Raw genomic sequence first — 24189 nt, 5'->3', positions numbered from 1 at the left:
GGATGTTGGTGGCCAGTCTATCCCCAGAAATGGAAACAGAAATGTTGAGGAAGGAAGGGAGGAGTCAGAGAAAGACCAGGTGAAAGTGAGGGCATGGTGGAAATTGGAGGTGAAATTGATGAAGTTTTCCGATTCTAGACTAGAGAGGAAAGCAACTCCAATGATATCATCGATGTATCGGAGAAAGAGTTGTGTGTGCGGGCCAGAATAGGGTCTTAGGACTCTTCGCTTCTTCCTGGAGCAAAGACCTGAACCATCCCCACCCACCACGACCCTTCTCCGCATGGCTGAGCTCGTCCTCACCCTGAACAACTTCTCTTTCAACTCGTCTCATTTTCTTCAGGTAACAGGGGTTGCCATGGGTACTTGCATGGGCCCTAGTAATGCCTGTCTCTTTGTGGGATATGTGGAATATTCCTTGTTCCAGTCCTATTCCAGCTCCCATCCACAACGCTTCTTCCAATACATCAATGATATCATCAGTGCTGCTTCCCTCTCTTCCCTTCCTCAACATTTCTGTTTCCATTTCTGGGGATAGACTGTCCACTAATATCCATTACAAACCCACTGACTCCCACAGCTACCTGGACTATATATCCTCATACCCCATTTCCTGTAAAGACTCCATCCCATTCTCTCAGTTCCTTCATCTCCTTCACATATGTTCGGATGAGGCCAACAAGGGAGCCTCTGAAATGTCCATGTTTTTCCTCAAACAAGGATTCCTCAGCTCCGTTGTCGACAGGGCCCTCAATTGGGTCCGAACCATCTCCTGCACTTCCGCCCTCACCCCTTCTCTTCCCTCCCGCAACAACGATAGGGATCCCCTTATCCTCACCTACCATCCCACCAGCATTCACATCCAGAAGATCATCAGACACCATTTCTGCCACCTCCAGCAAGATGCCACCACCAGACACACATTTCCTTCCCCTCCCCTCAGTTCCGCAGGGACTGTTGCCTCCAGGACACCCTGGTCCACACTTCCTTCACCCCCAACACCTGCCCACAGCCCTACGGCACCTTCCCCTGTAACCGGCGAAGGTGCAACACCTGCCCATTTACCTCCTCCCTCTCCAGTATCCAAGGGCCCAAACGTACCTTCCAGGTGAAGCAACACTTCACCTGCACTTCACAGAATCTAGTCTGCTGCATTCGCTGCTCGCAATGTGGTCTCCTCTCCATTGTGGAAATGAAGCATAGACTTGGTGACCGCTTCACAGAACATCTACGTTCCGCTTGCATAAAAAAGACCCTGACCTACCTTTGCCTGCCACTTCAATACACCACCCTGCTCCCTGGCCAACATCTCTGTCTCTGGCTTGGTAGTGTTCCAATGAAGCCCAACGCAAGCTGGAGGAACAACACCTCATTTTCCACTTGGGGACCCTACAGCCCTCCGGACTCAACTTTGGGAGTTCAATAATTTTAGGGCTTAAACTCTCCCCTGTCCCAGGCCCTGTTACCACATAGGCTGCCACTACACACCCCCTGTTATTAGTCACTAACAGTTCCCATTAACAACCACTCACCCTCCCAACCTGATGGTTAGCAACTCCTTTGTCTGTCAAACTGTCTTACTCTCTCTTTGGGCTTTATCCTATTTACTTCCAGCCCACCCACCTCCCTATTTTCTGCATATAAACCGACATTTTCCCAGCCACTATCAGCCCTGAAGAAGGATGACCGGACCCAAAACGTTAACTCTGTTTTCTCCTCCATAGATGCTGCCAGACTCGCTGAGCATTTTCAGCAACTTTGTTTTTGTTCCTGAATTACAGTATCCACAGTTCTTTTGGTTTTTATTGCAGGGAGATATCAGTCAGGTGGAACAAAAAAATGGTGACTGGAATTCAATCCAGAAATGTGAGTGAGAATTAATAGTTCCATGAATGACAGACTTTAGTTATAAGGATAAATTGAAGAAGTTGGACTGTTCTCTTTGTCGAAAAGAAAGCTGAGGAGAGGTTTGACACAGGTTTTCAGAGTGGACTGGAAAGAGTTGATAGGATGTATGTTCCTGCTCATAAAAGGAACAAGAGCGAGAGGACGTAGATTTTAAAGTATGCAAAAGAAGCAAGGGTGATGTGAGAAAAACATTTTTATTCAGCAAATAGTTAGAATATTGAAAACACTACCTGGAAATGTGATGGAAGCAAGTTCAATTGAGGTATTCAAGAGGATATTGGATGGCTATTTTGATAGAAATAGCATGCAGGGATAAGGGGGAGAAAGCAGGAAACTGCCATAAGATAATGATGCTCATTTGAAGAGCAGTGAATCCTAGAGCTGAATGGCCTCTGTCTGCACTGCAATAATTCTGTGAACGAGAAGTCCAGAAGGGATGGACTAATGGACATCATAAAAAGCTCTGATCAGTAAAAGAGTAGACACATGGTTTCCACCAACCCCAGTATCCAGGGGCCCAAACATACCTTCCATGTAAAGCAACACTTCGTCTGTACTTCCTAGAATCTGGTCTTCTGGATTCGCTGCTTACAATGTGGTCTGCTGTATGTTGGGGAAACGAAGCGTAGACTGGGTCACCACTTCACAGAACATCTACGCTTTGCTCACAAAAAAGACCATGAGCTTCCAAGATAATAAAATGTGAGGCTGGATGAACACAGCAGGCCAAACAGCATCTCAGGAGCACAAAAGCTGACGTTTCGGGCCTAGACCCTTCATCAGAGAGGGGGATGGGGAGAGGGAACTGGAATAAATAGGGAGAGAGGGGGAGGCGGACCGAAGATGGAGAGTAAAGAAGATAGGTGGAGAGAGTATAGGTGGGGAGGTAGGGAGGGGATAGGTCAGTCCAGGGAAGACGGACAGGTCAAGGAGGTAGGATGAGGTTAGTAGGTAGATGGGGGTGCGGCTTGGGGTGGGAGGAAGGGATGGGTGAGAGGAAGAACCGGTTAGGGAGGCAGAGACAGGTTGGACTGGTTTTGGGATGCAGTGGGTGGGGGGGAAGAGCTGGGCTGGTTGTGTGGTGCAGTGGGGGGAGGGGACGAACTGGGCTGGTTGAGGGATGCAGTAGGGGAAGGGGAGATTTTGAAACTGGTGAAGTCCACATTGATACCATATGGCTGCAGGGTTCCCAGGCGGAATATGAGTTGCTCTTCCTGCAACCTTCGGGTGGCATCATTGTGGCAGTGCAGGAGGCCCATGATGGACATGTCATCTAGAGAATGAGAGGGGGAGTGGAAATGGTTTGTGACTGGGAGGTGTAGTTGTTTGTTGCGAACTGAGCGGAGGTGTTCTGCAAAGCGGTCCCCGAGCCTCCGCTTGGTTTCCCCAATGTAGAGGAAGCCGCACCGGGTACAGTGGATGCAGTATACCACATTATACAGTATACCATGAGTTTCCAGTTGCCTGCCCCTTTAAAGCACCACCCTGGTCCCCGGCCAACATCTGTGTCTCGGGCTTACTGCTGTGTTCCAATGAAGCTCAGCATAAGCTGCAAGAACAACACCTCATATTCCACTTTGGGACCCTGCAGCCCTCCAGATTCAATATCAAGTTCAATAATTTTAGGGCCTAAACTTTTCCATGTCCCAGCCTGCTACCCCACACACCAAGCTTTGTTATCCCATAGCCTGCAATTACACGCTATGTATTTTTAGTCACTAACAGTCCCTATTAACAACTATTCGCCCCCCTAGCCAAATCATTATCAACTCCTTTGCCTAACCAACTGCTCTTCTCTCTTTGAGCTCCATCCTTTATCCTATTGTTAACTTATTACCCCATCCCCGTCCATACCTTCTGCATATAAATCAACGTTTTCCTAGCTACCATCAGTTCTGAGGAAGGGTCACCAGACCCGAAATGTTAACTGATTTTTTTTTATCTTCACGGATGCTGCCAGACCTGCTGAGTTTTTCCAGCAACTTCTCTTTTTTGTTCCTGATCTACAGTATCCGTAGTTCTTTCAGTTTTTAAATGGTTTCAACTGGGCAAAAGTGGAACCATTGGCCTTTAATATAGAATACAAGAAACCACATAGCAAGTTCAGAACAAATTTCTTGATCAGTCAAAGACTGAAAATATCAAACCCGTTACTACAAGGTGTATTTGGGGAAATTAGTGTAATGCAATTTAAGGAGAATCGTAAACCTGTAAAGGAAAGAAATTTGAGAACTATGTAGAAACTTAGGGAAGGAAAGAAAAGAGGAAGCTTGAGGGGAATATAAATGCAAGTATCATCTGAATGACCATATGTTACTTGGTGTATTCTACAGACCATCAACTAGTGGGGAAGTTTAGGTGGAGCAGATTTGCAGAAAATTTGGAAAGAAATGGAAAACTATTTACTTTGCCTCGTGCTCAAGTCTAAGGCTGACAAAGTACTCTAGTTTTCGCCTGTCCATAGCCAATGTTCTTACACTGCCCTAAATTTTGTTGTCTGACTAGAGATATCCGCTGACAGTCTGGCACCACAGTCATTGTTCTACTCCCAATAGGAGCCCATTGCATGATCTGATGGGCAGGCCATAATCATGAAAGTCAAGTGACATGTTAAAGCCAGCTGGGCTGTCTTTACAGATAATGCATAAAACAAGAGGCTGTTCTGAGCTTTTCTTCATTGTTAGGTATAAAATGCCTCTAGTGATGTCCAGAACCCTTTGAAGACATCTGGTGTAAAAGACATTCAGTTTCCTTTCTTAACAGTCTTTCAAGTTACAAGTGTCTCAACTATTTAGTAGAGTGTAGAGCACATTTGTGTTGTAGAGCCAAAGCTTTGCTTTCATGAAAAGCTTTTTACTGTTTCATGTCTTTTTTCAGTTAGTTAAAAGTTAATGGTTTTCTTTAAACTTAGTTTCACTTTGAGCTCTTAGTCAATGACTGTCTAAATATTAATGGAACAATCCAAATGAATGAAGTCCTTTCTGATGTCAGCTTTGATTTGATTGACATGATTATTGTTAATTGTTGGTAATTGCCCATCATTTATCTTTTAATTTTCTTGATGTCTATGGTCTGATGATTGTGTTGATGAGCTGTCAGAACCCTGTTATGTTGTCTGAAAGGGGAGTATTTCACCAAGGCCAATTAGTCCAGTTATTTTTCACAATATGGCCACAATTTTGATTATCTGTGAACTCCTTAACCAGGTCCTTCACTTCTAAATCTAAATGTTTGACATTTATCATGAAGAGCAGGGAACCTAGTACTGAGTCCTGTGGAAATGCACTTGAAACAGCGGTCCAATCCCCAAAACACTCATCAATCATAGCCTTTAGTTTCTGTCACTCAGAATTTTAGATCAAAACTTAGCAACTTTCCCTTGGACCCCATGACGTTTTAAAATCAGTAGCATTCTGGTGATGACCCATTATCTATGGTTAACTAAAAAGGGTAGCATCAAGTTTAAAGGGGGAAAAAGTGTGCAGGCCTCTTTTTGTGCTGTGTTAATTCTGTGATTTTGTTGGTGATATATGCAAAGATGAATGGCAGGTCAGAATCCTTGACAGAAATTTTTTACAAAAGCAAAGTATGATCAAAATTAATAATGAGGGAAAATTTAGAGTATGAGAGAAAGTTAGTGAGAAATATAAAAACAAATGATGAGAGTTTCTACAGATGTTAAGAAAGTCAGTGATGGTTGTATTGAAGGTGAATTTGGGAAATTAAGAATGAAAAATGAAATAGAAGATGAATTAAACTGGTGTTTTGCACTGGGTTCTCTACAGCATTCCAGAATAGCTTTAAATCATGAAGCGGGGGAGGAACTCAAGAAAATCACGATCACCAGGGAATTGACATTGAACAAGTTGTTAGAGTTATGGGCTAACAAGTCCCCAGATCCTGATGGACTTCATCTTGGGGTCTTAAAAGAATTAGCTAATGATGTAGTTGATGTGTTGGTTTTAATTTTCCAAAATTCCCTCAAGTCAGAAAGGTTCTGTTGGATCGTAAAATAGTGAAAGTAATTCCTTTGTTCAAAAACAGAGAGACACAGCAGACATGAAACTGGAAAATAAAAGCTCGTGGTGCAGGGGTAGCATATTGGAATGGATTGAAAATTAAATACAAAATAGTTGCTCAGTTTGTTGATGGCACAGAGATAGATAGGAAAATAAATCATGATGACAACTTTGAGGGTACAAAGAGATATGGATACGATAAGTGAATGGGTAAACATAGAACATAGAACAGTACAGCACAGAACAGGCCCTTCAGCCCACAATGTTGTGCCGACCATTGATCCTCATGTATGCACCCTCAAATTTCTGTGACCATATACATGTCCAGCAGTCTCTTAAATGACCCCAATGACCTTGCTTCCACAACTGCTGCTGGCAACGTATTCCATGCTCTCACAACTCTCTGCGTAAAGAACCTGCCTCTGACATCCCCTCTATACTTTCCACCAACCAGCTTAAAACTATGACCCCTCGTGCTAGCTATTTCTGCCCTGGGAAATAGTCTCTGGCTATCAACTCTATCTATGCCTCTCATTATCTTGTATACCTCAATTAGGTCCCCTCTCCTCCTCCTTTTCTCCAATGAAAAGAGACCGAGCTCAGTCAACCTCTCTTCATAAGATAAGCCCTCCAGTCCAGGCAGCATCCTGGTAAACCTCCTCTGAACCCTCTCCAAAGCATCCACATCTTTCCTATAATAGGGTGCCCAGAACTGGACGCAAATGGAAAGATCTGGCAAATGGAATGTAATGTGGTACAATGTGGATTTGTCCATTTTGGCAAGGAGAATAATAAAGCATATTACCTCAATAGTGTGAGATTACGAAGCCATCTGGTGTCCTCTTAGGGAAAAATTTACAGCTGAATGACTTTTAAATACGTTTATACATGTAAGGTGTTAATCTGCAATTGCAGCAAATAATTAACACATCTAATAGGATACTATAATTTACTCCAAGGAGAATTGAGTGCAAAAGTCGGAAGGTTATGCTTTGGTCACACAAGTCATTCACTGGAACTACATCTGAAGTACTAGGTACATTATTCGTTAACTAATATAAGGAAGGATGTGAATATGTTGAAGCAGTTCAATGAGGTTCGATCAGTACCTAGAATGCACAGATTGTCTTATGAGGAAAGAGTGGACAGGCTGGGATGGTACTCACTTGAGTTTTAAAGTGTAAGAGATGACTTGATTGAAATTTATAAGCTCCTAGAGGTGTTTGCAAAGGATCTATTTTATTTGAATTGTGATCACTACTGCTAAAGTGCTGTCCCACGAATGACCCTTCCACCTTTCTAGATTTATTCATTGAAACTAAATCCAGAACCACCCCTTCTCTTTTTGAAACGGCTATATACTTGATTTTTTTAATTAGTAAAAGCCTCCGGTACCATCTGCCTGGCCTTTTTTGCTGATCACCCATTCTCTTTTTCCCTTGAGCTGTGGCCTGACTGAATCCAGAAACGTAATATCCAACTGTCTCTCTACCTAAAGTTGCAGTTTCCGAGAGTCCACATGTAGAAAAATGTTAATGATAGCTAAGAACTGAAGGAGCAAGTTGACCTTTTGTTGTAATTGAAATGTTTGATGGCCTCCATCACCTGGGAACTTCTAAAATGGTCATCTTGTTGGGTGGTGCAGTGTGAAGTTGCGTTCTCAAGCTGACTTTGAGTGACTTTCTAGACTAAGACGTATTGTCACTTCAGCAACCCCATTTCTTGAACAAATGTGCAAATTGCAGTGTAGAGTTGTCAATTGCAATTTGTTAAATATTGTTCTTATTTAGGCGTACTTTTATTTACAACCACTAAACCGTTTGCTTGTACATTTATTATTGTTTAAATGTTATTAGGTAATTATCACTGTGTATTCTATCATAGTACCACCTCTGAAAAATCGACTGTCTTTTCCTGTTCCCCTTCACTCCAGACAGTAAAAATAATGGTGAATGCAGTTGTGAGCACTTGTCGATTGTCATCTTTCTTTAACGCTGAGGAACTAAAACGAACAGCGTCTGTTGTTGGATCCAAAGAAGGAGAATACTGCTTGACTCATCCTGACACCTCTGACCGGAATGGATATATGCCTGTTGAAGTAAGGAGATCTTGAAGCATTTTTTAAGATAAAAATAATAACAATTAACACTTTTTGGCTAAAGCAATTAAATGTTCTTAATTTATGCTTATACACTTCCAGCATCTCTGAAAAACCTTTTTGGAAAAGTTTAAATCAAAATAAGTCTTAGTGACGTGATCTTACTTATGCCTGGTTGCCTCTGACCAAAACAGGAAATTGAAAAATGTCTTTTCAGTGATCAGTGCGTTAGTTTGATAAATATACTGTTCTGTCCTGCAGTATTTCTAATTAAATTTCCATAAAAGCTAATGCTTCTTGCGTAACTCTTTCAGTGGTAGCCTCAGCTAAACTAATCCAAAAAAAGTTTTATTATGATGAATTTAAAATGCAAATCAACTGAAAACTACAGAATTATTTTGCATCAAAGTTTTCAAAAGTAAGCTTTGTTGTTGAGACAGAAATGAATTCTAAGTGTATAATTTTTGGAGCAATTAAGCAGGTCTGGCAGCATTTGTCGAGAAAAAAGAGTTAACATTTCAAGTTCAGTGATGTTTCATCTTCACCTTTTCTCCAGCTACTTCCATTTTTGTGCATCTTATTAATATAAAACCATGCCCCTAAGAAAAAACCTTTTCATGGAATGTAACTGTTGGTTGCACACACGTTCCATTTTGGGCAAAGTCCTGAAAGCAAGGTATTATCATATGACATGGAAAAAAATGTGACAGATTACCTTTAATTATTAATTGCCGGGTGACCTGCAAAAGCTGAAAGAGAACTGATGAAAGTGTTAGTCCTTGCTTCAACTTTTGACCTCTTGACATCAATGACAAGAAATAACTTGGGTAGAGATGTATAATGTTATAAATCAGAGCTTGACCCCCTCTGGGAACTAAAAGTGAAACACCCAAAGAGGAGCACTTTGAGTTATAATCTGTAAAAGGAGTGAAAAGTGGTATAACCTGCCTTTCAGCAACTTTCAGTTGTTAAACAAAATAAATCCCTGACACACACACTTCAAAATCAACAAGTAACAATTTATTTAACTAGCTCTAAAAGTGAACAAATTATCTAAACAATTAAGAAACCAAATAAATCTGTTCTAACCACCAACTATTTCCAAATAAAGCAAGATTCTAATGGTATGCTATTCCAATAAATAGAAGTCCCACTTATATAAAGAAAACTAATTTAGTCTCTCAAATTTACAGCCAGATGATGTCTGCCGGAATGTTCTGTGTTTTAATCTGTGAGTTCTTCTGTGAGGAATACCTTCTCCATTGATTCTTCTGTCAGGAATATTGATTAGCTGTGCTGTTGGTACTTCTGTAATTTAGAGAGTGCCTTCTCTAAGGCATAGAGGATAATGTGAGAGCAAGAGATTCTTTTTTGAGGACTGAGGGCTGTGAGCTTTGGTGGGTGGCGGTTAGCTCGGTGTCTTTGTCCAATTGTCCCCTCCTTTAATACTCTTGATGACATATCAATATTTCTTACAATAGGATTTGTCCTTTGTTGTCAAAACCATCAAAATTAAATTTAATTGCTGTGTGGTATCAATGTGCCTGGTTAATTGGCTAAATTCAGAAGCCTTTTGCTTTGGTAAAAACTGCTGCTTGGCCTGCTAACTGTACAGCCATTTGATACAAATGTTTCTATTCAGGTGCTATCTGTGTACTTGTAAACTTTTAAGCTGCTACTCGCAGACATCCATTTAAATCTCTAAGCATAGAAAAAACACATCATCTTTTAAACAGATCTTGCAATGCTTTCCCCCTTACATTTTACAAGTGCCAAATTCTAACTTCCTGCATTCCAATCTACAAGTATTCTACCCAACTTTGCAACAATAGAAGTCTTGAAGATCAAGGTTGTGCTGCCTACGGGTTTGTAATGATTTCTTATCCCATTCGACTTGTATTAACCGTCAGTAAGCTACCTCATAAAATCTTCATGTCACTCTAGTTGAATGGGTAAAGTTGGATTTGCTCCTCAAGGCTATTCTAATCTCCTCTTCTTGACAAAATGTACCAAAATAAGAAACCACCAGCTTAGTTGTATGTGTAGCTGTCAGACCTTGATTCTTCTGAGCGCTAAGTTAGTTCAAGAACAAGCCAAAAGAAACTGTAAATATAGCAGCCGTGAAATAATCGCAACTCTTGAAATATTACCTGTTTTAAATTGTGGAATGCACTCAATATTAGTTCACATACCTGGAGTATCCACTGAGTAAAGGAGGTGGGAGGTTTGTTGCGGCTGTACAGGACATTGGCATTTTTTTCTTTATTCATTCAAGAGGATGAGGGTGTCACTGGCTAGGCCAGCATTTGTCGTCCATCCCTAATTGCCCAGAAGGCAGCTATGAGTTCTCCACATTGCTGTAGGTCTGGAGTCACATGTAGGCGAGACCAGCTAAGGATGGCAGTTTCCTTCCCTAAAGGACATTTGTGAACCAGATGGATTTTTCCGACAATCGACAATGGATTCACGGTCATCATTAGACTCTTAATTCCAGATATTTATTGAATTCACATTCCACCATCTGCCATGGTGGAAATCAAACCCAGGTCCCCATTCCCTGGGTCTCTGATTTAACAGTGCAGTGATGATACCACTAGGTCATTGCCTTCCCTTAATTGGCCACTATTACAATACTGTGTGCAATTCTGGTCTCCCTGCTATATGAAGGATGTTGTGGAAATTTAAAAGGGTTCAGAAATATTCACAAGGATTATATCAGGGTTGAAGGGTTTGAGCTATAAGTAGAGGCTGAATAGGCTGGGGCTATTTTCTGTGGAGCGTCAGAGGTTGAGAGGTGACCTTTTACACGTTTTATAAAATTAATGAGAGGCACGGGTAGGGTAAATAGACAAGGTTTCTTCGCCGGGTTGTGAAGTCCAAAACTAGAGGACATAGGTTTAAGGTAAGAGGGGAAAGGTTTAAAAGGGACAGAAGGGGCAACGTCTTCATGCAGCATGTGGTGTGTGTATGGAGTGAGCTGCCGGAAGCTGGCACAATTACAAATTTCAAAAGGCATCTGGATGGGTATCTAAATAGGAAGGCTCTAGAGAGATGTGGGCCAAATGTTGGCAAATGGGAGTGCATTTATCTAGGATGCCTGGTCAACATGGACGAGTTGGACCGAAGGGTCTATTTCCATGCTATATATCTCTATAAGTATGCCCAATTGTAGGTTATTCAGTTATTAACCTTAGTGAATCAATCTCTTCTATATTGTATCCTAAAGAAATGTACAGCCTATAAGGGACATCCTTGGATTGGAAAAGCCAACAAGAACCTTGCCCTGCCATAATTTCATAGTGATCTGCCTGAAATGGAAGACCCCGTGGTCTTAAAGTGTACTGTAATTTTGATGTTGAACTGTTAGGTCCTCTTCTGCTTTTTCCCAAGCTTTATCTCTATCCAGTAAAAGCCCAGAATGGCTGTCTTAAGGGTGAGAGGAAATAAAAGCTATACAGAAGAAATCTGAGGTTGTCATTATGTCTTTTAAATGAAACCACCCAGAAATAATGGACATTTCCTGAAATTGCTGATATGATTGGTGATGTCTGGAAGTGATGAAGGATGAATAAGAGTATCATTAGCAAATAGCTGAGGCAGCAGCACAGATAGGTGATCGTATCAAATTGAGTTTATGCTGTCTTTGATGAGGAGATAATGTTCAGGATAGAAATTCAACTCAGCATTGAATATGACTCTGAAATGCAAAAGGTCTTGTTCAAAAGCAATACCTTTACCTCACCTATCCACAAAGGTCTTCATTTTCTAACCAGAGAAGTCGGATAGAAAATTGTACTGGGATGTGCTTGATCTCCATCCATTATTTTCATCTCCAGCTTTTCTGTCACAACGTCAACATTTCACATGTGCCTGCAGCAAATCTTGGTTAACCTCCAAGCATTTCTGAAAAGTAGGAAAAATATTAGAAATAATATTTTCTGAAAAATATTAGCAGAAACAAATGTGCTGAATAAAGACTCTTACGAGGAAAGCAATGCTTAAATGTCAACGAGTGAAACAATAGTGGAAATGCAAAAAGATTTAGATGTTCAAGTATGCCAAAATATAATTATCAACGATTAATGGATTGCTACCTAATTGATTACAGGGCTAGATTACTAAGGTGAAGACATTACAAAAGCCTGGTTACATAATATCTGAAATACCATTATGGCCCTTGTGCCTTAGAATGGATAGACAGGTCCCATTAAAAAAGCAGCGAAAATTAATTAGAATATTATCAGGACCCCACAGATTTGATCTTGAGGAGACTTGGTATGGAGTAGTTTTGTACTCCCTAGAATGTAAAAGTGAGGCACCAATTTAAATGATTTTGTTTGAGCTCTGAAAGGAGTTGGTCGTGTAGATAGAAATATTTTCTGCTGGTGGCAAAATCTAGGACCAAGTGATATAATCTTAAAATGAGGACCGGTCCATTCAGGTGAGAAGTTAAGAAACACCCTGCATGCAAAGGTGATAAAAGTATGGAACTTACTCCTACAAAGAAGAATAGCAGGTTGTCTCAATTAATCATTTTTAAATGGTAGATTTTTGGTAGCCAAATAGTACTCATGTATACAGTGAAGCCAAGGCAAATGAATGCAATTAAAGTACAGATCAACTTCAAGATCATTGAATGGTGGAACTGGTTCAAAGGGCTGAATGCCCTACATTTTCTTTTCTGTATTTTTAATTAATGTTAGAAAATTTATTTCTGCAGGCCCTTACAGATATTGAGAGTCGGTCACTGAATTGGAAATACAACATTCTTGAATAGTACGCAGTTTATAGAATCATAGGATCCCCACAGTGTGGAAACAGGCCCTTCGGCACAACGATGCCACACCGATCCTTAGATGATCCCACCCAGACCCATCCCCCTAATCTACACATCCCTGAACACTATGGCCAATTTAACATGGTCAATCCAGCTAGCCTGCACATCTTTGGACTGTGGGAGGAAAATGGAGCACCTGGAGGAGACACAGGGAGAATGTGCTAATTCCACACAGTCACCTGAGGGTGGATTCAATCCCAGCTCCCAGGCACTGAGGCAGCAGTGCTAACCACTGAGCCACCGTGCTAACCCACTGTTGTTTTGTGATCTCACAAATGGAGACTGAGATGGGGTATTTATTTTTTAAAACTTAAGTAAATAGAACAAAATACTTAAAACATTCTTGTTGGACTTGAGTGATTTTGGTTAAGTATAATTCTATTTGCACATTGAATTGGTATGATATGTGATTTATGCATATTTTAACATTATTTAGATTTGATTTTGGATTTTTGAAATTTGTTCTAGTAGCATATGAGTTTTCTGTGACTAGTGCGGCTTAATGATTAAATTCCAAGTATTTCTCGAGCCAATATGATTTATTTTAAAGCAGTTTGTGAGAAAACTAGCCTCCAAGAACAAAATGGAATTTGGTTATACCAGAAGAGTTGACAATTGAACAAAGATAACAGTTTTAAGCTTTCAAACAGAAGATTCTGAAATTTTTGGGACTTGGGGGAAACACCTGTTGCCTGAAAAAGAAAAGTTCATTTTTATAAGTTTCAGTTTGGGTAATTCTGCAGGGTTCTAAGCTAAAGTTGAAGCTATAAACTGGTAGCTTCTGACAAAGAGAAAAGATATATTCAAATTGTTAAAAAAGGAAAGTTACCACGATGTAAAGAGTTTATTTTAAAAATTCTTGACCAGAAGTGTTTGGTTAAAATCCTGGCACAATCATTCATAGCTGGGAAAATTTAAGCTCAATTATATGATAAACCAAGGAAGAGAGTTCAGATTCTCACAGCCAGTAATTGAAACCATCGCTGAGTCAAGCCTTCTTGTGGGATGGGGAAGGGTATTCTTGCTCCTTTTTTAGTACTTTAACTGGGACGCTTTTGGGATTAGTAGGATTATATTTTTACTGTGTGTATTTCAAAATCTTCAAATGTATGTGAGGTGTAAATACTTTTTTTCTATATTATCTTCATTTCTTTTGTGTAATAAACTTTTTTGGTTTTTAAACCTAAATCTGCAGCATTGTACACTTGCGTTTCATTTAAAACAAAAAAGATTGATTGTATCGGATTTCAGCGTGAGATCTGACTTTTCAGTCTTAATACCACCTGGGTTTGTAACAATATGCGAGTTATTTTATTGTTTATTTAATGGATGTTTGAAGGAGTCATTTGCTTGATCTACTATAGGAATGAAGTGCAAACTTTTCATTTTATTCTTGACTTGAATTTCACAGCTTGTACAGACTGAAGGAAAAGATTTTCCCGATCATTCTAACAACTGCAATGATTCTCTAGACCACCCAGACAAACCCCATCTGGACTCTTTAATTACTGATTGCAATGGGGCAACATCAGATGAAAGCAATGTAAATGATGTAGAACTCCTTCCCAGTTGCAGGTAAAGTGTCAAAACAATTTTACTAACTGTAAAGACGGTGATTTTTCTTATGTTGTATTTGAAAACTGATGGTTGCTAAAAGCCTTCTTTATAAATATATCAAGCAAGGAATCAGGCATTTAAAAAGTTGGGATATCCTAAAACAAAATTATTTATTATTTACTTCTGCAAGAGATTCCAAATACTGTTTGAACAAATTTGAATAAGATTAATGCTCCTTAAGCACACCCACCTACAAGTGAGTGAATTTCCCAGCCAAAATGCTGAATTTCAGGAGTTATATGAAATTCCTAAAGCCACTTTGACAGCGATTAAGGAAAGGTGAGTTACTTGTTGTGTCACATGATAAGTGGGTAGAGTAGCAGGTAAATGAGACAGGAATTGGTTAAACTATTGAGGGCCTAAGGTACGTTGAGGGTTGGCGATGATCACCAATGCACCCAACGTGTCTACAGCTACCTCTTTCAACACTGAAATGTAGGCCGTTGTGTCCTGGGCATTTGTGTTGCAAGTATAGGTTAGGTTTTGTGGAGGTAGTTGGGCTAGTCAGGTGTTGTAGTTCGCTTGTTAGGTTTAATAGTTACTTCATAGTTAGACTCGGCTTTTAATTCTCCGGTCTTGCCTGGATAACTGATACACATTGGTGGGTTAGAATTTTTGGAAACTTCCAACTCTAAGAGTATCTTTTGGACAGTTCCAGATGCAGGGTAATTGCCCATCAGAGTTCTACATAATGCTGTATATTGTTCTACACAACTCAAAGTTCTATACAATGGAAATAGGTTTCTTTACTCCTGTACTCCTATTTTCTTGTGATAAAGGCCAACACACTATTTACCTTTCTCATGTTTGCTGCACCTGCATGTTAGCTTGTAAACAAGGATGTTGTGGTCCCTTTGGTCTGTAGCACTGCCCAGTTTCTTACCATTTAAGAAATACTCTGAATCTCTGTTTCTTCTAACAAATTGAATAACTTTACACATCCACGTTGTAGTTGTCTGCCATGTTCTTTCCCACTCATTCGGGCTGTCCAAATCCCCTTGAAGCCTCCTTGCATCATTCCCACAACACACATTTCCACGTATGTAGGGTTTGTGATATTTACAAACTTAGGAATATTATGTTTGGTTCCCACTTCCAAATCATTGATATAGATTTTGAACAGTTGTGGCACAAGGACTCATTATTGTAGTCCTGCACCAGTCATAATCTGACAACCAGAGAATGATCCAGTTATACAGATTCCCATCTTGTTTTTTCTCCATCAACCAATCTTTATTCCATTACTGGTACATTACCCGTACCTCATGTGTTCTTGTGCCGTTTACTAACCTCCTACTTGGAACCTTAACAAAGCCTTTTGAAAATACAAATCATGTCTGCTGGTTCCTCCATATTTACTCTACTATTCATAAAACCTCTCAACAAGTTTGTCAAATACGATATTTCTTTCACAAATCTGTGTTGTGTACCTATTCAGATAATTATTTTCCAAATGCCCAATTATCATGTCTGATGTCAGGATGTTGTTGTTTCCCATTATCTGTCTCCATACTTTTTTAAATTGTATGGTTGGATAAGCATATGGACATACATGGAATAGTGTAGGTTAGATGGGCTTGAGATCGGTATGACAGGCCGGCACAACATCGAGGGCCGAAGGGCCTGTACTGTGCTGTTATGTTCTATGTTCACTATGTGCAGGCCCTGTTCCAAAATCTATGGAATTTTGAAAGATTGATCACCAATGCATCCAATGTGTCTACAGCTACCTCTTTCAACACTGAAATGTAGGCCGTTGTGTCCTGGGCATTTAATTTTCAGTTTCATTACTTTCTTTGAAAAAAATGAGGATTTTTGTTAACAGTACTCCATTCTCAGTCATTCCTTGGATCTCTACGTTTTTATTAATTCACAGAATGAGGGCATCACTGGCTAGGCCAGCATTTATCACCCCTCCCTAAATGCCCCGATGGCAGCTAAGAGTCAACCACACTGTTGACGTCTGATGTCACATGTAGTCACATGGATAACAGTTTGCATCCCTAGAGAACATTAGTGAACTAGATGGGATTTTTCAACAGTTGACAATGGTTTTACTTTTAATTACAGATTCTTATTGAATTCACATTCCACCATCTACTGTGGTGGGATTTGAGTAGAGATCCCCAGAACATTACCTGGCTCTCTAGATTAACAATCCAGTGATCATACCATTAGGCCATCACCTCCCCCCTTATTTCTAGGACATTTCTTTTTCTACTAAGAAATATACAAAATAATTATTTATATTCTCTACTTTCTGTTAGAAATTCTTCTGTCTGTGCCTTGTAATGATATCAACCATGATCGAATGGTGGAGCAGACTTGATGGGCTGAATGACCTAATTCTGTTCCTATGTCTTTATTGTCTTGTAATGGACTCATTTTTGCTTTTTACATATTTATAAAAAAACTTTCTTCTGGTCTGTTTTTATGTTTCTTACTAGTTTACACTTGTATTCTATTTTCCCCTTCTTCATCAGTTGTTCAGTCTTCCTTTGCTGAATCTTAAAACGCTGCCAAGCTTCAGGATCGCTCCTTTTTGGTTAGTTGTTTTCTGAGCCTCCCGCTTGGATCTAATATCACCTTCAATTTGCTTTGTTAACCATCGCTGACTTTTGTTTTAGGTGTTTATTTCTTTAGGAATGTGTGTTTGTTGTAAAGCATGTAGTAATTTATGAAATAGCCAATAATGGCAGATGGTGGAAGTGTTTTTGCGTGATCAAATATGACGCATGATGAGCATAACGGTCACTTAGTCTTTTGGTAGCGAATGATAAAGGCCAATCTTGATAAACACAAATAGGTTAATGAATAAAGGAGTTTATTCTAATCTATCTAAAAACATAAGCAAAATAAGTAAACACAATGCTATCCATGATGGATTAACAAGGAGTATATCTTTATTGGACAAGGAATTAAAAATAGAGGTTTTTGCACTGTGTACCAAGAGCTATTAATTGTTTGTTTTATAATAAATGTCATAATTAGCCATTATCCAACACTCTCTATTCTCAGCGTCATCTGCTTTCATAAAATGTCAATCTCCAAGAATCTCAAGATGTTACAATGTAAGAGTTGAAACTAAAATTATGCTTATTTTGTGTTGCAGTTAAATAAATGATGCAATTAACAAGCTGAAAGCTAGCAGTAGATTCTAAAATAATTGTTTAAAATGATAATATTTCGCTGAGCACAGTTCGTACTTCTACAAGCAGTTCACTCATTTAAGGAAGCTTCATATTCGGCCACCTATCTTCTATCTGTGGATATAGTTTGGTGAATTGATAGCCAACCAACCTTCCTCTGATGGAGAATCTTTTGTTCCACCAAAATTATTTCATTATATAACAAAAATTTGCTGGCATCTGATGAATCCAAATTTGACAAGAGGTTTCAAAATCAGGTGAAGTCCTTCATTTACACATCTAGTGAGTCAAAGTCTAATTTAGACTACTGACTGAGATTTATGGAAAATGCCTTGATCTAGTTTTGGACTTGATGTGTTTGCATTGTTGTAATAAGCATCACTTTTGGATGTGAATGTATCGAAGCTTAGACCTGAGAGGCTCAGCAGGATTTGTGTGGCAGAAAGGCACCTAAAAATTTGGGGTGTCACCTAGATTAACAGGCTAAGCCTGCAACTCGCTGTGCAAAGTGCAACCTGTTTTACCTTCCAGCTTCTTCTGAATTGCAAACATGCAAAGGAAATGAAAAACAGCTGCCACCACACTGAGTAAACAGAGTAGGTGATTTCAGCTTTTAAAGACTGCTGGCTGAAGTGCATTGAAATTACATTTTTCTGAATGAAGCAGCATTGTGTCGAGCAATTTGCAAGCCTCCTGTGTAGGTTTACAGACATTAGCTCCTTTAAGTTGCTGTGCACGCCTTATTAAGCAAATATTCTTAAAGGGACAATGCATTTAAATTGCCTGCACTGTCTAAAAGCTCCGGTTGCATATATTATCAGACATGATGCCTTTGAATATTTACACGTGCAGATCTATTGTTTGCCAAATAACCTTTGAACAAGTGCGTAGTGTCCATTTTTTCATTACTTATATGACCAGTAGATGGTGAATGATATGTGCTCATTAATTGCACCTGATCTAAAATATCAGGTTATCTTTTTGTGGATTGTTTGTGCCCCAAGATGATAATGATTTAACTTTATGGTGGAAGGTAATTGTGATGTTCTTTGATCAACATAGGAACCAAGGAATTAGGAATGGGAGTAGGTAATTCAGCTCTTTTAGCCATTTAAATGATTGTGGCTGATCTTATCCAGGTCTCAGCTCCATTTTCTCCTTGCTCCCCATAGCCCTTTATCCTGCTTTTCATCAGAAACTATCTATTTCTTTATTGAAGCAGCTGATTGATTCCACTTCCACTGTACTCTGGACAGTAAGTTCCATAAATTCACAACTCTTTGAGAGAAGTAGTTTCTCATTTTAATCTTGAAACTACCTTCACTCACACTATATTTATCACCACTTGTTTGACACCGTCCCATCTGATCAATGTCTACCTTATCAATCTCCTTTGACGTTTTATATACCTCAATCAGATCCACTCATTCTTCTGAACTCCCGAGTACAAACGCAAGCTAATCAACCGTGTAACAGTCCTTTTATCCCTGGAATCAACCTGGTGAACCTCCACTGAACTGCCTTCAGTGCCACCACATCCTTCCTCGAATAAGAAGACCAAAACTGGACATGATATTCCAGTTGTGATTTCACCAATGCCTAGTACAATTGTATCAACACTTCTTTACCTTTTATAATCCAATCCTTTCGGAATATTTGCCAGGATTCCATTTGCCTTTCTTATTACATGTTGCATGTCCAGACCCACTTTCTGTGATGCATGCACAAAGACACCCAGATTCTTCTACGCTGATGGACTTTGATTCAGGTTCCCAATTAAAGAATTGTTTGCCTTTTTATTCTTGTTGTCAAAATGGACAACCTCGCAACTTACCCACATCAAACTCCATCTGCCTGATTCCAGCCCATCCTCCTAGCCTTTCAATACGCATCTGTAAACACACTATTTTCTCATTCACTGCCTGTTTTCCCACTGATGTTAAAGCCCTCTGCGAACTTGCTATGTTACCCTCTGTCCCTGTTTGCAGTTCATTTACATAGAGTGTAAATATTTGAGATCTGAGAACTGAACCCTGTGGCACTCCACTAGTTACAATTTGCCATCCAGAGAAGGACTTGTATATCCTGACTGTTTGCTTTGTGTCTGCCAGCCAACCCTCTGTACATGCCAGTACTCTACCCTCAACCCCCTGGGATCTAACCTTCTGAATCAGTCCTTTTGCCTTGTCAAATGCATTCTAAAATCTAGATATACCATATCCACTAGATCCTCATTATCAACCTTGCTGTGAAAGAAGTCCAGCAAGTTTGTCAAGCATGATTTGCCCTTCATGAAACTGTACTGACTCGGGTGAATTGAGCTTTGTTGTTCCAAGTGTTCAGTTAACTCCTCCACTATGGCTGACTTTTGGTATCAGTGCTTATATTTTCTGCTAGTTTCCCCACAGAGGTCAAACTAACTGGTCAGTAGTTATGCACTTTTTGCCAAGTTTCTTTTTTGAATAAGGATGTCATATTAGCATGTTTCCAATCCACTGATACCTTTCCAGAATCCATTTTTGGAATTTTGGAAAATCATAACCAGTGCACCCACTGTCTCTGCTGATGTCTCCCTTAATACCTTAGGGTGTAGCCCATCAGGCCCTGGTGACTTATCTACCTTTTAATCCTGTTAGTTTACTTAATACCTTCTCCCTAGTTATTGTAATTTCATCAAGTTCCTCTGTAGTAAATGCAATTTTAGGGAAGAAACTATTATCTTGCACTGTGAAAACAAATAAAATATTGATTCAGTTCCGTCTGCCATTTCTGAGATTTCTGTTATCACCTTGCCATTTTCATCCTCTGAATGGCCAGCATTTACTTCCAGTATTCTCTTCCTTTCTGTTTACTTATATAAGTTTTTGATATCAGTGCTTATGTTTTCTGCTAGTTTCCTTTCGTAGTTCATCTTAACTGTTATTTTATTTTGTTTTTTGTAACCCTTTACTGATGTTTAAAGTTCTCCCAATCCTCCAGAGTGACACTAACTTTTGCAAAATGATTATGTCCTAGTTTTGCCTTTGTTATCCTTGACTTCCTTGTTAATCCATAGCTGATTTTTCACCTTTTGTTTTTTAAATTCCTCTTCCTCCCAAGAATATACTTGAGAGGTATTTGGTATCTCCCTAAGCTTTTGCCACTGTTCTTCAGCTGTCTTGCCTTTTAATATTTTTGACCAGTCTACTTGAGCCAACTCCTTCCTCAGGCCCAGTGCTAAAACTCTCAAATGCGACTCAGTTTTCATTCTTTGAGTCTGAATTTGAAGTACAAGCAAGTTGTGGACACTCCTTCCAAGAGAATCCTTAATTACCTGACCATTTATCAAGCCTTCCTCGTTACATAATACGCTTAAGATCAGTGGACTTAATGTGACCATTTACAAGCCATATCCCCTGCATATAGTACACCTAGATAAGTTCAAAGACAATTAAAAATAATATCTACAAAAGAGATTGAAACAATAAAATGAAATTTCAGTATGGAAATAACGAAAAGTAAATTAATAGAATATCTTTATTTGGCTAATTATTATCATTGTGTTTGTATAAATTCTATTTTTTTAAAAAAAGTTTCTTTTTATTGGACATCTACCCAAGACACATTACTGATTTTCCCTCCTCTTAATGCTGTCATGTGCAGTATTTATCTTTTCTCTTTTTTATATTGCAGGCCTTCATGCCTGCCCTGAAATCAGCCAGTTTGGCTGTCTGGCCTAGATAGGTGATTGGGCCCTGTTTGCCTCAGCCGTAACACTGTCAAGTGTCTAACCAGATGACTGCCAATGACTTACAGTTCTCATATGCTGATTGACAAGGGGAAACTTTTGGCCCTAAGTTTATAAACATTTGCTCAAAGAAATGGCTTTTTTATTTACAAAGATGTTTGTACTTACTGGAGTTTGGATGAAGTAGTCTACTCTGCCAAACATATGCTTCATGTACATATCGTTTGATTTGTGAACACGTGTTTCCCATTTCTGGCTAACAAAATTACACCTGCAAACATAATTCTCATGGGCTGGGATATGAATGAGTGAAAAATGATTAGAACAGTTGACTTGCCTGAAAGATTCTGAGAGCTTAATTACAAGACTTTAACCTGCAATCGGGGATTGGAATAATTGCTCCCTGTCCACCCTTCTAAATGTTCCAGATCACACAGAAAATTTCATCCTTTAAGACACTTACTGACCTTCCCCTGGGACAATCTAGGGCAATAGATCTTGATAGTGCTGGATTATCTCTTTCTTCCTTATTTTTGGTTTGTATTCTAATGCCTTCTCCATCTCAAGAAATTTGTATTTATATAGCACTTCTCATTATCTTGGGAAATCCAGATGTTCTTTATAGCCAACAGTGCACTTTAGACATACAGTGAATATTGCAGCATGCAAAAATGAGGCAGCCACACTTCTGCCACTATGGAGGAAAAGTCATTTGAAGAAAGAGTTGAAGGAGGTTGGGTCAAAGGGGGTGACCCAGAAATTCTGTAGCAACGTACAGTGGCAAAAGTGATTGACCTCTATCACAATCAGCTTCTTTAATGCCAAAAAATGAAGTCAGTCCTTGACAACTTTCATCGAACTCCATTGATTTCAATTTTATTGGAATTGCTTGATCCTTCAGTTAGTTAAATGCTGCCTTGACTGTTCCTGCCACCTCACCTCGGGAATTTAGCTTATTTTTCATAAAAAGATCAGAGCTGCATTTAGATTTTCCTAGGATGGTGACGGCAAGCACGAGGGGGCATAGCTTTAAATTGAAGGGTGAAAGATATAGGACAGATGTCAGAGGTGGTTCCTTTACTCAGAGCAGTAAGGGAATGGAACACTTTGCCTACAATGGTAGTAGATTCGCCAACTTTAGGTACATTTAAATCATCATTGGATAAGCATATGGACGTACATGGAATAGTGTAGGTTAGATGGGCTTGAGATTGGTATGACAGGTCGGCACAACATTGAGGGCCGAAGGGCCTGTACTGTGCTGTAATGTTCTATGTTTTATATGTTCTATGTTCTAGATCTGTAGCCACATGATCAGGCAGAATTCAAACTGAGGAAGTTATTTTTTAATTTATTCATGAAATAAGGGCATTGCTGACTTAGTCAGTTGTATTTTGTTGTCTGCCCTGAAGTGCCCTTTTGAAGATGCTGATGATGAGCTGACTTCTTGAATTGTTGAAAACCTTGATGTGTGGTCCACCTCTTTCTTGCTGTTACGAAGGAAGTTCCTGGAATTTGGGCCAGTGACAGTGAAGAAATGGTGATACAGTTCCAAGTCAGGATGATGAGTGGCTTGTTAGGGAGCTTGGATGATGGTGTTCCCATTGCATTTGTTGCTCTCGTAGGTGGCAGAGGTTAGGAGCTTGGAAAGGTCTACTGGTGGAGCATTGTTTTTGAGCTAGTGTATTAGATATTAGAAAGTGCACCCAGCTGCCACTATGCATCAGTGATGAAGAAAGAGATTGCGAAAGGTGGTAGCTAGGGCATCAATCAAGCAAGCTGGAATAAGCTTCTTAAGTATTGTTGGACCTGCACTCACCCAGGCAAGTGGAGAAAATTCTCTCCCATTTCTATGTTGTGGTTGCAAGTGATAAATAGGCATTAGGGAGTGAGGAGATGAGTTACTCACCACAGAACTTCCAGCACAAGATTTTTACTTGCACTTACAGCCACAGTATTTACATGGTTAGTCCAGTTTAGTTTCTGGTAACCCATTGGATGTTGATAGTGGGGTATTCAGCTGAGTTATTGCTATTGCACTACTGTTTGAGATGGTTGTTGTGTGGCACTTATATGATACGAATATTACCTGCTATTTATCAACTCATGCCTGAAATTTGTTCAGGTCCTGTTGAATGTGAACGTAAGCTGTTTCAGTATCTGAGGAATTGTGAATAGTGCTGAGCATTGTGCGACCATCAGTAATGGTTGACCCAAGAACATTACACTGAGGAAGTCTTGGAGTGATGTCCTGGTATGGAGATGATTGACCTGTAGCAATCACAGCCATCTTCCTTTGTGCTTGGAATGGTCCCAACCAGTGGATTCCCACTGATTCCAGTTTTTCTAGAGCTCCATGATGCCGTACTCGGTCAAATAATTACTGATAAACTTAGTCTTTGTTGTCCCAGTATATAGGATTATGAGAAAATCAGTTCTTGTTTCACTCCACATTGAAGAATACTTATTGAGGTACAAGGGAAAGAAAAGTACCAGATAAATCCAAAGGCTACTTACTGACAAAATTGTACTCTTTAAAGTTTTCATAATCTATACGTGCAGAGTGTAAGAATTGCATCTTTCTGTAATTACAGAATTATACTCCAAAAGTGAAAGACTTCTTACAGCTCTTCAAATATTCAGTGAAGTGGAGACTAAAACACTGGATGTGTATATATTGATATTTTTGATAAATAATATATTGTCTTGCTGTGAGGTATGTTACAGAGAAGCAATTTTTGATTTTTGTGACATATAAGAGTTCATTGTCAAGGGTCACTTTTGAAAATATGCTGCACAGCGGTCAACCGACCTTTGAGCGCATTAAGTTATTC

At 39.5% G+C, this 24189-nt stretch overlaps 2 protein-coding genes across 6 annotated transcripts in view; one reads left to right on the top strand and one right to left on the bottom strand.

The window, feature by feature from the left end:
* The window catches only part of LOC125451688 (ATP-binding cassette sub-family C member 8-like), a 156669-nt gene that overhangs the window by 67145 nt on the left and 65335 nt on the right, over positions 1 to 24189 (top strand). For all 5 annotated transcript variants that reach the window (XM_048529168.2, XM_048529167.2, XM_048529169.2 and 2 more), the window contains 2 exons: positions 7861 to 8025; positions 14274 to 14437. In XM_048529168.2, coding sequence (XP_048385125.2) covers positions 7861 to 8025; positions 14274 to 14437 — 329 coding nt within the window. The remainder of the gene's footprint in view (positions 1 to 7860; positions 8026 to 14273; positions 14438 to 24189) is intronic.
* The window catches only part of LOC125451689 (uncharacterized), a 217046-nt gene continuing 204677 nt past the window's right edge, over positions 11821 to 24189 (bottom strand). The window contains exon 7 of the mRNA XM_048529171.2: positions 11821 to 11928. Coding sequence (XP_048385128.1) covers positions 11886 to 11928 — 43 coding nt within the window. The 3' untranslated portion in view covers positions 11821 to 11885. The remainder of the gene's footprint in view (positions 11929 to 24189) is intronic.

This window comes from Stegostoma tigrinum, chromosome 5 (genome assembly GCF_030684315.1).
Source record: "Stegostoma tigrinum isolate sSteTig4 chromosome 5, sSteTig4.hap1, whole genome shotgun sequence".
NCBI lineage: Eukaryota > Metazoa > Chordata > Chondrichthyes > Orectolobiformes > Stegostomatidae > Stegostoma > Stegostoma tigrinum.
The sequence above is the reverse complement of the archived record's forward strand: the minus strand, read 5'-3'. Positions and strand labels throughout refer to the sequence as shown.